This window comes from Oncorhynchus masou, chromosome 12, assembly GCF_036934945.1.
Source record: "Oncorhynchus masou masou isolate Uvic2021 chromosome 12, UVic_Omas_1.1, whole genome shotgun sequence".
Taxonomy (NCBI): Eukaryota; Metazoa; Chordata; class Actinopteri; order Salmoniformes; family Salmonidae; genus Oncorhynchus; species Oncorhynchus masou.
In genome coordinates this window covers 21,867,923-21,881,317 of record NC_088223.1, presented here as the reverse complement: position 1 = coordinate 21,881,317, position 13,395 = coordinate 21,867,923, and the positions used below count along the sequence as shown (strand labels likewise).

The 13,395-nt window shown below is 42.7% G+C and overlaps 1 protein-coding gene across 1 annotated transcript in view; it reads right to left on the bottom strand.

Moving 5' to 3' along the window:
* Positions 1–1,616: 1,616 nt before the first annotated feature.
* trpn1 (transient receptor potential cation channel, subfamily N, member 1) overlaps positions 1,617–13,395 on the bottom strand; it is a 49,444-nt gene continuing 37,665 nt past the window's right edge. The window contains exons 26-30 of the mRNA XM_064979897.1: positions 12,044–12,498; positions 8,111–8,533; positions 6,056–6,513; positions 5,222–5,368; positions 1,617–4,933 (exon numbers count right to left, since the gene is read on the bottom strand). Of these exons, the coding sequence (XP_064835969.1) occupies positions 4,761–4,933; positions 5,222–5,368; positions 6,056–6,513; positions 8,111–8,533; positions 12,044–12,498 (1,656 nt within the window). The 3' untranslated portion in view covers positions 1,617–4,760. The remainder of the gene's footprint in view (positions 4,934–5,221; positions 5,369–6,055; positions 6,514–8,110; positions 8,534–12,043; positions 12,499–13,395) is intronic.

The following is a 13,395-nucleotide window of genomic DNA, read 5'->3' as shown; positions in this document are numbered from 1 at the left end:
AGCTTAGGGCAACAACTTCAGATAAAGAAGTGAACATCAGTGTTATAACCACAGCATGGTCTTACAATTGGAAGATTTAGACCCTGCCCTGTAAAGACCAAGGCCCAAGGGGATAATATGATATTATTTGTTAGAATAGCACCAATATTACACCTCTTGAAACCAGATATACATATGCATGCATGCACACACACACACACACACACACAAAGAGAAATATAAACATGCATGGACACGCGCACACACACACACAGGACAGGTGCACACACACACAGGTACACACAAACACAGGTACACACACAGGTACACACACGCACACACCTTAGTAAGAAAGGCCAAGCAGGAAGGCCAAGAAGTCAACAAAGTAATAGGGTCACCACCTTTTTATACACCAGCCTGAGGAGACTCATTGGAACAGAGCTGTCATAATACAGTCCCGACAACCCCACAAGACAAAACACACATCAAACTATACACAAGACAAAACACACAAACTATAGAGAAGACACACATCAAACTACGGACCTGACAAAACACACATCAATCTATAGATGAGACAAAACAAACATCCAAACAAGACACACATCAAATTATAAACAAGATACAAATCAAACTATCAACAAGACAAAAAACACACAAACTATATACAAGACTAAACATACATCAAACTGTAGACAAATCAAAACACACCAAATTATAGACACGACAAAACACACATCATACTATAGAAAAGACACATCAAACTATAGACAAGACAAAACACACATTAAACTATAGAAAAGACACATCAAAATATAGACAAAACACACATCACACTATAGACAAGACAAGACACACATCAAACTATAGACAAGACAAACATTAAACTATAGACAAGACAAAACACACCAAACTATATACAAGACAAAACAAAAACACATCCAATGATAGACAAAACAAATCAAATGATAGATAGGACTAGAAACATATAATTATACACAATACAAAACATACATCAAAACTATGGACAAGATACACATCAAACTATAGACAAGACAAAACACACATCAATCTATAGACAATACAAAACCACACATCAAACTATAGACAAGACAAAACACACATCAAACTATAGACAAGACACACATAAAACTATATACGAGACAAAACACACATCAAACTATAGACAAGACAAAACACACATCAAACTATAGACAAGACAAAACACACATCTAACTATAGACAAGAAAAAAACACTTCAAAACTATAAATAAGACAAAACACAAATCAGACTATAGACAAAACAAAACACATCAAACTATAGACAGGACAAGACACACATCTAATTAGACAAGATTAAACACACATGAAACTATAGTCAAGACAAGACACACATTAAACTACAGATGAGACAAGACACACATCAATCTATATTCAAGACAAAACACACATGAAACTATAGAAAAAAACAATACAAACATCATACTATAGACAAGACACACATCATACTATTGACAAGAATAAACAAACATCAAACTATAGACAAGACACTCCTCAAACTAGAGACAAGCCAAAACATAAACTATAGACAATACAAAACACAAACTATAGACAAGACAAAACACTCATCTTTTAATCTTTCATAAATAACAGATTTTGTTAGTGTGTGTGTGTATTTGCGTGTGTGCATGCGCATGTGTGCTTGTGTGTGCATGTGTGAATATACCTTACATTACAGACTTAAAACTTTATTGAAGTTTAGGTTGTATAAAACATATCAACAATACAATAGAATGAGGGGTTACGGATGTTTTTAAAGGTTTCTATGAACCATAGAAGTTGGCTCAACAAGTCTGGACATTTTAGAGTCAGTGAGTACTGCAAGGCACTCAAAGAGGTGAGAAAGATGAGAAACTTGGGCTTGAGTCCCAAATTGCAACCTATTCCCTATACGTATAGCACACTACTTTTGACCAGAGCCCTATGACCTTATGGGCTCTGGACAAAAGCAGTGAATGAATATGGGGAATAGGGTGCCATTTAAGATGCACCCTGAGTTATTTACCTCCTATTTTCATTCTCTGTTTAGAGTTACGTTAAGCTGAGTCCTATTCATTGTGAATTCTTATATGTTATATGCTTCAAACACATCAATCTCACTCCCCAGACACACTGTACTTATCCTGGTCTGACCAGGTAAAAACAACATCCTCGCAGTTAATTCAGAATGAGAAGAGCGAAGGGTTTCCCCCCGTATCTCTGGCGTAATTAATGGAAGAAGCACAGTTGGCTACGGTGTTAAGTTTAGTTCAATGATAAAGAGAGTGGAAGGTACTACGTTTACAGGCCTGTTTCCTAGCTCCTAGCCATAATGTCGAGAGAGAGAGAGAGACAGAGAGAGAGAGAGAGAGAGAGAGATAGAGAGAGGAGGTGGAGGGGGGAGAAGAGAGAGAGGGGAGGGAGAGGAGAGAGAGAAAGAGGGTGGGGAGGGGGAGGGGAGATAGAGAGGGGAGGGTGAGAGGGGAGAGGAGAAAGAGGATGGGGAGGTGGAGGGTAGAGGGAGAAGGAGGGGAGAGGAGAGGGGGAGGAGAGAGAGGGGAGAGGAGAGAGAGGGGAGAGGAGATAGAGGGGAGAGGAGATAGAGGGGAGATGAGATAGAGAGGGAGATGAGATAGAGAGGGAGAGGGGAGAGGGGAGAGGAGAGGGAGAGGGGAGAGGAGAGAGGAGATAGAGAGGGGAGAGGAGATAAAGGGGAGAGGAGATAGGAGAGGAGACAGAGAGGGAGAGAGAGAGGGAGAGGAGAGAGAGAGGGAGAGGAGAGAGAGAGGGAGAGGAGATAGAGAGGGAGAGGAGATAGAGAGGGAGATGAGATAGAGAGGGAGAGGGGAGAGGAAATAGAGAGGGGAGAGGAGATAGAGAGGGGAGAGGAGATAGAGAGTGGAGGGGAGAGGAGATAGAAAGGGGAGAGGGGATAGAGGGGAGAGGAGATAGAGGGGAGAGGAGATAGGAGAGGAGAGAGAGAGGGAGAGGAGAGAGAGAGGGATAGGAGAGAGAGAGGAGATAGAGAGGGAGAGGAGATAGAGAGGGAGAGGAGATAGAGAGGGAGAGGAGATAGAGAGGGGAGAGAGAGGGGAGAGGGGGGAGAAGGAGTGACCCAGAAAGTAAATAATGTGACAGAGAAAGCAGACTGGTTTGACCTCCTATTGCTCTATTTCACAGGTTTGACCATTTTCATTAAGTAATGGAGTTACTGAGGAACTCATGTTATATCATGATAATACAATTATACTTTTCTCTAAACACATCACTACAATAAACACTATTCATAAACATGTTACAAAAACATATTTAACTGTAGAATGAAGCATGATATAATGTATATTGTAAGATAGGAGGCTTATGTGGACATGTAGTCCACATAATTGGCAGAGTTGACGTAGACACTTATCTACTGCCATTGAGTAAACAAAATAAACAGGTGTTTCAGTAACACCAGGTTCATTTGTCAAAGAACACATTTTTTTCTCAATACTGTCCCTAGAAAAGTGTTATTATAATGAAATGCTACGCCATGCATAATCAAGGCACTGTCGCATGAACGTAATGATGATAGTACAATACTACACTATAATAGTGGTGCGGCAGATAGCCTCGCGGTAAAGAGTGTTGGGCCAGTAACCGAAAGGAGGCTTGTCTGAATACCTGAGCGGCAAGGTGGAAAAATCTGCTGTTCTACCCTTGAGCAAGGCATTAACCCCCAACAACTGCTCCCCGGTGCCATTGAACTCGATTAAGGCAGACCCCTGCACCCCTGATTCAGAGGGGTTGGGTTAAATGTGTTAGACACATTTCAGTTGAATGCATTCAGTTGTGCAACTGACTAGGTATCCTCTTTCCCTAATAAATCACATCTTCTCTCTCGCATGTTTTTACAGGCTCATACATCTGTCATATGGCTCATCAAACGACCCTGACAGAAAGTTGTCAAACAAGAACCTCTACTGGACAATATCAGAATCTACACACTATAAACCATAGCCTGGGACAACTTTTTCAAAAGTTATCTGATCCGATTTCGGCAATCGGATAGGATTAAATGCATAGAAATGGAACGAATAGAACAGGGGTCCCCATTTAACTAAATTATATGCCCTTTCTTTTTATTCTATTTCTTTGCATTTAATCAGATAGCTTTTGAAAAATTGGACCCTGGGCACTGGATCACAAGTGATTTCCCATTGTGGACAATCAGGTCAATTGTGAGTGAGAATAATGTATACACGGACAGCTGATAATAAAGGCAGTGTGTTTGGTGCTAGTAGTTCTGTTTCACAGGTTGTTGCTGTGATGTAGTAGGCCATGGCAGAATTGGGCCATTGGTAAGGCAAGGCTGGAGTCTTACTGTCCAGTAAGTATTCAATCCTCATGTTTAATGTCAAGGCTGGGGTCCTGGGAGTCAGGCTAAGCTGTGTGCAGGCTCCTAAAGATGCTGGGTCCCGACAAGGCTTGGCTAAGGTCCTAAGGATACTGCTGGGTAAGGCTCTTAGGCTGCATCACAATTCTCCACCCTTCTCCCACAGTGTGCACTTAGACTTTCTGACATGGATTTTAAAAGCATTGGATTGGATAAATCATTGGAAGGATCTTCCAATATTGTTAAATCCATGACAGAAAGTGTGCAAGAGCTGTGGGAGAAGGGTGGAGAATGATGATACAGCTTAATAAGTCAGGTGTGGGTGAGTTAGACAGAGACACTGAGTCCTGGTTCCGGATGGACTGGATCAGTCAGGGTGCTGAGCAGGGCCAGTACCAGGGTCCCTCTCCTGCATGCCTCTGTCCCCCTGTCCTCTCAGCGCCAGGTAGCGTTGGACTACCACAGCCCAGTCTGTCACTTGCTCCACACGCACCTGGCCAGCCAGCCTGGAGCTGGAGGGGAGGGGCTGGGCCTGGCCATCTGGGGGGCATAGAGAGAGCTTGAAAGATAGGAACAAGAATGTAGAAACTATATGTTTGTTGGAACTTCTATTCATGAGAATCAAGAATGTAAGATGCTCAAACATTATTTTTTTTTCACGTGCCATGCATGTATGTATCAGATAATATTAGAACACCAAATCAAATGCACATTACCAAATGATTACTTTGAACAGTTAATTGAAGTGAATTGAAATACATGAAATATGTGAATCTCAATCAATTGAAATCAGTGAATTGAAATGGATCAGTAGAATCAGAGCCTCACCCTCAGGTAGGATCTGTGTCCTTTTGTTGGTCCTCATCCAGCCCAGGGAGGTATGAGCTGGTATGTCCAGAGAGAGGGGGTCAGGCAGACCGTCTGCATCCTCCTCTTCAGTCATCAGGTCCCGGCCCTCTGTAGAGCAGATCTTACCTGGGGGGTTTACATAACACATACTGAGTGTACAAAACATTAAGAATACCTTCCTAATATTGAGTTGCACCCCACCTTTTGCCCCCAGAACAGACTCAATTTGTCGTGGTGTGGACTCTACAAGGTGTGGAAAGCGTTCCATAGGTATGCTGGCCCATTTTGACTCCAATGCTTCCCAGAAGTTGTGTCAAGTTGGTTGGATGTCCTTTGGGTGATGGACCATTCTTGAAACATACAGGAAACTGTTGAGCGTCAATAACCCAGAAGCGTTACAGTTGTTGACACAAACCAGTGTGCCTGGCACCTACAACCATACCCCGTTCAAATGTACTTAAATCTTTTGTCTTGCCCATTCTTTCTCTGAATGGCACACATACACAATTCATGTCTCAATTGTCTCAAGGCTTAAAAATCCTTATTTAACCTGTCTCCCCCTCTTCATTGAAGTGGATTTAACAAGATAAATCAATAAGGGATCATAGCTTTCACCTGGATTCACCTGGTCAGTCAATGTCATGGAAAGAGCAGGTGTCCATGTTTTGTACACTCAGTGTATATATAATATATGATGTAGCATTACACTCATGGTTTGCCTCCTTGGGAAACAATAATTTGTAGTGGTTGAAACAGCCGATATTGAATCTATGAATTCCCTGAACAAGGTAGGAATACTAGTATGAAACTCACCTCCATGTTTGCAAAGCACCTTGGCGAAGAAGAAGAGGTTGGTGAAGAGGTTGAATGGAGACGGCGTGCCCGACTTCCTACTCATGTCCCGTATGAGCACGGCCCGGCCAAACTTCCACTCAGTGTCCGAGCGGGCCTGAATGCGCTGGTAGGTGTCACTCATCATGGCAATGAGCAGGTTGATCAGCACGATCACCGTCACCACCAGGTAGATGCCAAACGCCAGTTGGGCCACCACGCCGGCAGCTGGGGGTGAGCCCACCAACGTAGGCATTTCTTTAGGCTCCGTCAGGCCGAAAAGGGCAAAGAAGAGCAGGACGGACACCTCCCGAGGGGTGTGGCCTGCTGTCTCCGGCTTCACAAAGGTGGCATTGTAGACGGCACACAAGCTCATGGTGAAGGCAGTGTGGAAGAGTGCCAGGATGACTGCAAACCTTCCCAGATCCTTCATCAGGTCACTGATGAGGATAGAAAACAAAAAACAAAAATAAGGCCTTATTATTGCAGATAATACTTAAGTGAATAATAAAAACATATTTACAGAGGAACAGTGCATTCGGAAAGTATTCAGACCCCTTGACTTTTTAAACATTTTGTTACGTTACAGCTTATTCTAAAATGGATTCAATAACGTTTTTCCCTCATCAATCTACAGTCAATACCCCATAATGACAAAGGGAAACAGGTTTCTATAAGATTTTGCAAATGTATTAAAAATTAAAAACAGATATACCTTATTTAAGTAAGTATTCAGACCCATTGCTATGAGCCTCGAAATTGAGCTCAGGTGCATCCTGTTTTCATTGATCTACAACTTGATTGGAGTCCACCTGTGGTAAATTAAATTGATTGGGCATGATTTGGAAAGGCACACACCTGTACCACAGTAAGGTACCACAGTTGACAGTGCATGTCAGAGCAAAGAAACCAAGCCTAGAGGTTGAAGTAATTGTCCGTAGAGGTCCGAGACAGCATTGTGTCGAGGCACCAAAACATTTCTGCAGCATTGAAGAAGTTTGGAACCACCAAGACACTTCCTAGAGCTGGCCGCCCAGCCAAACTGAGCAATCGGGGGAGAAGGGCCTTGGTCAGTGAGGTGGAGATGGGAGAAACTTCCAGAAGGACAACCATCTCTGAAGCACACCACCAATCAGGCCTTTATGGAAGAGTGGCCAGATGGAAGCCACTCCTCAGTAAAAGGCACAAGGACTCTCAGACCATGAGAAACAAGATTATCTGGTCTGATGAAACCAAGATTGAACTCTTTGGCCAAATGTCACATCTGGAGGAAACCTGGCACCATCCCTACAGTGAAGCATGTGTGGCAGCATCAGCGACAGGGACTGGGACACTAGTCAGGATAGAGGGAAAGATGAACGGTGCAAAGTAGAGAGAAATCCTTGATGAAAACCTGCTCCAGAGCGCTCAGGAAATCCAACAGGACAATGACTTTAAGCAAACAGTCAAGACAACGCAGGAGTGGCTTCTGGACAAGTCTCTGAATGTCCTTGAGTGGCCCAGCAAGAGCCCGGATTTGAACCTGATCCAACATCTCTGGAGAGACTTGAAACTAGCTGTGTAGCGACGCTCCCCATCCAACATGACAGAGCTTGAGAGGATCTGCAGAGAATAATGGGAGAAACTCCTCAAATACAGGTGTGCCAAGCTTGTAGCGTCATACCCAAGAAGACTCCAGGCTGTAATCACTGTCAAAGGTGTTTCAACAAAGTACTGAGCAAAGCATCCGAATAGTTGTGTAATATTTCAGTTTTTTTTTTTTTTAATGCGCAAACATTTCTAAAAACCTTTATTTGCTTTGTCATTATCGGGTATTGTGTGTCGATTGATGAGGGGAAAAAACTATTTAATCCATTTTAGAATAAGGCTGTAATGTAACAAAATGTGGTGTCTGAATACTTTCCAAATGCACTGTAGGAGCAGAGGAAGACCTGTTTAGTTGAAACGTGTTGCAGTATCAGTCCTGCTGACATGTTGATATGCTCCTACCTAGTAAATAGCCTACTGGTATAGTTTTCTCCAATTATCTTCTCTCACCTGATGATGATGGCCCAGGGGCCGAACAGGTGGTGGAAGGTCAGGAACTCCAGCAGCTGGATGAAGCCTAGAGTCATTGCCACGGCTAGTAGGACGTTCCGGGTGAAAAGGCAGTGGAGATGGGAGGGGGGCCAGAGCTGGAGAACCAGGGCCAGGAGATGGCAGAGCAAGGCAGCGGCGGAGAAGCCCAGGACAAGCACTCGGATCCAGGCTAGGCCGTGGCGCTCCCCTGGCTGGGTGAGCTCAGACACCAGCATGCCCCCCAGCCAGGCCAGCAGCAGCCACTCACTCCATCCAGGCAGCAGGTGACCCAGGTGGATGGGATTCAGCGGGGGGTAGGCGATGGTGAGGATGAAGAGGGCCAGGAGAAAGACGTGGGACACCAGGTAGCTCATGAACTTCACGATGGGGATGGTGTTGAACCTGGTGTGGTTTTGAAAGATTTTACATTAAATCCTAAAATAATATTCAATCCCAAGATAATATTGTCTGGTAATCAACTATTATACAAAACTGTCATTGATTCCCCGGAGGAGTTTTTATGTTTTAAGTTAATTGTTGAATAATTGATTCATGATTGGTCAAAAATAACTTAGTCTTAGTTCTCTTTTTGTAACTGGTAGAGTTTGAGATACAATGTTTGAATTTAAACACATCCCACTCGGCACAAACTGGTTGACTCAACGTTGTTTCAATGTAATTGGTCAATGTATTGTGACAAGGAATCTAAGTGAAAAACACATTGGATTTGAAAAAAGAAACAGTTGTTTTGAGGGTGGAATCTCAACCACAGGATTATGTCATCATTGTAAAAAATGTACATTATCAGAACCCCCCTGCTATTTATCTGGTCTCCCATGCAGGGTTTAAATCAAGCCTGGCCCTGCTTAGTGTTGACATTGGTCACTGACTACTACCAATGTGCTATCGCAAGAACGATTATTGAGAGATCTCTTAATAACTAAATATATTCACTGTTGCTATCTAAATTATTCCAAAAGATAGGTTTAAAGCAAATTAAATGTAACCATACTTTATAGGTCATATAATATCAATGAGACTATTTAGCTCTATACAGCATTTGGGAAGTCATCAACAGCTATTGTTTCAATTCAACCCAGGGTTCAACTAAAACTAGACAAGACATATAGCACTAGGGTTCAACTAAAACTAGACAAGACATATAGCACTAGGGTTCAACTAAAACTAGACAAGACATATAGCACTAGGGTTCAACTAAAACTAGACAAGACATATAGCACTAGGGTTCAACTAAAACTAGACAAGACATATAGCACTAGGGTACAACTTAAACTAGACAAGACATATAGCACTAGGGTTCAACTTAAACTAGACGAGACATATAGAACTAGGGTTCAACTAAAACTAGACAAGACATAGAGCACTAGGGTTCAACTAAAACTAGACAAGACATAGAGCACTAGGGTTTGAACTAAAACTAGACAAGACATATAGCACTAGGGTTAAACTAAAACTAGACAAGACATAGAGCACTAGGGTTCAACTAAAACTAGACAAGACATATAGCACTAGGGTTTCAAACTTTGGTTGATTTAGAGTCACGTCTCCATCTCAACCAAAAATCTAAGTTAAAGAATACGACTAAATCAAATCAGACTTTATTTAAAGTACATTTAAACTTCGATAAGATTAGATTTAGTCCTATTATTGAAATGAGATGTTTGGTTGAGTTGGAGATGTTAATCCAACATATCAATTATTAATTTATAGGCAAACCGGGTATTGAATTGTGTTTGTTGTCAACGCAACCAAATATGAACATTGAAAGGAGATGTACAGTGCCTTGCGAAAGTATTCGGCCCCCTTGAACTTTGCGACCTTTTGCCACATTTCAGGCTTCAAACATAAAGATATAAAACTGTATTTTTTTGTGAAGAATCAACAACAAGTGGGACACAATCATGAAGTGGAACGACATTTATTGGATATTTCAAACTTTTTTAACATATCAAAAACTGAAAGATTGGGCGTGCAAAAATTATTCAGCCCCTTTACTTTCAGTGCAGCAAACTCTCTCCAGAAGTTCAGTGAGGATCTCTGAATCATCCAATGCTGACCTAAATGACTAATGATGATAAATACAATCCACCTGTGTGTAATCAAGTCTCCGTATAAATGCACCTGCACTGTGATAGTCTCAGAGGTCCGTTAAAAGCGCAGAGAGCATCATGAAGAACAAGGAACACACCAGGCAGGTCCGAGATACTGTTGCGAAGAAGTTTAAAGCTGGATTTGGATACAAAAAGATTTCCCAAGCTTTAAACATCCCAAGGAGCACTGTGCAAGCGATAATATTGAAATGGAAGGAGTATCAGACCACTGCAAATCTACCAAGACCTGGCCGTCACCTCTAAACTTTCAGCTCATACAAGGAGAAGACTGATCAGAGATGCAGCCAAGAGGCCCATGATCACTCTGGATGAACTGCAGAGATCTACAGCTGAGGTGGGAGACTCTGTCCATAGGACAACAATCAGTCGTATATTGCACAAATCTGGCCTTTATGGAAGAGTGGCAAGAAGAAAGCCATTTCTTAAAGATATCCATAAAAAGTGTTGTTTAAAGTTTGCCACAAGCCACCTGGGAGACACACCAAACATGTGGAAGAAGGTGCTCTGGTCAGATTAAACCAAAATTAAACTTTTTGGCAACAATGCAAAACGTTATGTTTGGCGTAAAAGCAACACAGCTCATCACCCTGAACACACCATACCCACTGTCAAACATGGTGGTGGCAGCATCATGGTTTGGCCTGCTTTTCTTCAGCGGGGATAGGGAAGATGGTTAACATTGATGGGAAGATGGATGGAGCCAAATACAGGACCATTCTGGAAGAAAACCTGATGGAGTCTGCAAAAGACCTGAGACTGGGACGGAGATTTGTCTTCCAACAAGACAATGATCCAAAACATAAAGCAAAATCTACAATGGAATGGTTCAAAAATAAACATATCCAGGTGTTAGAATGGCCAAGTCAAAGTCCAGACCTGAATCCAATCGAGAATCTGTGGAAAGAACTGAAAACTGCTGTTCACAAATGCTCTCCATCCAACCTCACTGAGCTCGAGCTGTTTTGCAAGGAGGAATGGGAAAAAATGTCAGTCTCTCGATGTGCAAAACTGATAGAGACATACCCCAAGCGACTTACAGCTGTAATCGCAGCAAAAGGTGGCGCTACAAAGTATTAACTTAAGATGGTGAATAATTTTGCACGCCCAATTTTTCAGTTTTTGATTTGTTAAAAAAGTTTGAAATATCCAATAAATGTCGTTCCACTTCATGATTGTGTCCCACTTGTTGTTGATTCTTCACAAAAAAATAGTTTTATATCTTTATGTTTGAAGCCTGAAATGTGGCAAAAGGTCGCAAAGTTCAAGGGGGCCGAATACTTTCGCAAGGCACTGTATCTTCTGCTTGGATAGTTCCATCTGTGCCACTGATTTAGTCTGGCTTTAATTACAGTTTGACTACAAATTAGTAATTGATATGTTTGATTCACTTCTCCATCTCAACCAAAAATCTAAGATAAGGAATAGGACTAAATCAAATAAAACTTGAAATGCAAATTGACATTTTTGCTTTTAAATGGTTGAAAGCACAGTGATAACACATTTAGATTAACCAAAACTCTGACATTGTTTTACCATTGGAAATTGGTTCTGCATTTAGATGGTTGAAAGCATAATGATAACACATTGGTAATTCTACAAACTTCTGGCTGACTTTTTGAGTTGGTAACTAAAGGTTGACATCTCATTTATCAATGTCTACCAAATATTACCCAAATTTCCACGTTGAAATGACGTTGTGTGTCCAGTGGGTTAGCCTCAAAAGGGCTCCCATTAATAAAGGCTATGAACCTGTATCTATCTATGAAAGTCTACTCTGTACCTGTGTTTGAGAGGCAGTGAGAGGAACAGCCACAGTGGAGGGCAGAGCAGCAGGCCAAAAAACAGCAGCAGGATCCTCCAGGAGTCCCACTGCAGACTGCCATACCACACCTCCGTCATGTACTTCTGGACAGCCGGGTGGGCCACCACTCCCTTCTGCCTCCCCTCGATCAGGCAGTCCAGCACGCTGGCCCCTCTATGGTCCACCGCCCTGAGTACGGCGCCGGCCCCTCTCCCCCCGGTCGAGGCCATGCTGAGCAGGTCGGAGGCCAGGCTTTCACAGTGGTGGGCTGCTGCCTGGAGGTCCACGTAGCGCTCCTTCTCCCTGAGGGCGGCCAGGCCCAGGGCTCGAGACAGACGCACGGCCGTGTCCAGGGGAGCAGCGGAGTGAAGAACTAGCTCCTCCAGAGTAGTGTTGGAGTTCAGCTTCCCACACACCATCAGGTCAAACACAAACTACAGACAACACACCACATCACACCATCAGGTCAAACACAAACTACAGACAACACACACCATCAGGTCAAACACAAACAACACACCACATCACACCATCAGGTCAAACACAAACTACAGACAACACACCACATCACACCGTCAGGTCAAACACAAACTACAGACAACACACCACATCACACCATCAGGTCAAACACAAACTACAGACAACACACCACATCACAACATCTGGTCAAACACAAACTACAGACGACACACACCATCATGTCAAACACAAACAACACACACCATCAGGTTAAACACAAACTATAGACAACACAACACACCACATCACACCATCAGGTCAAACACAAACTACAGACAACACACCACATTACACCATCAGGTCAAACACAAACTACAGACAACACACACCATCCGGTCAAACACAAACTACAGACAACGCACCACATCACACCATCAGGTCAAACACAAACTACAGACAACGCACCACATCACACCATCAGGTCAAACACAAACTACAGACAACACACCACATCACACCATCAGGTCAAACACAAACTACAGACAACACACCACATCACAACATCTGGTCAAACACAAACTACAGACAACACACACCATCATGTCAAACACAAACAACAGACACCATCAGGTCAAACACAAACTACAGACAACACAACACACCACACCATCAGGTCAAACACAAACTACAGACAACACACCACATCACACCATCAGGTCAAACACAAACTACAGACAACACACCATCAGGTCAAACACAAACTACAGACAACACACCATCAGGTCAAACACAAACTACAGATAACACACACCATCAGGTTAAACACAAACTACACACACCAACACACCATCAGGTCAAACATAAACTACAGA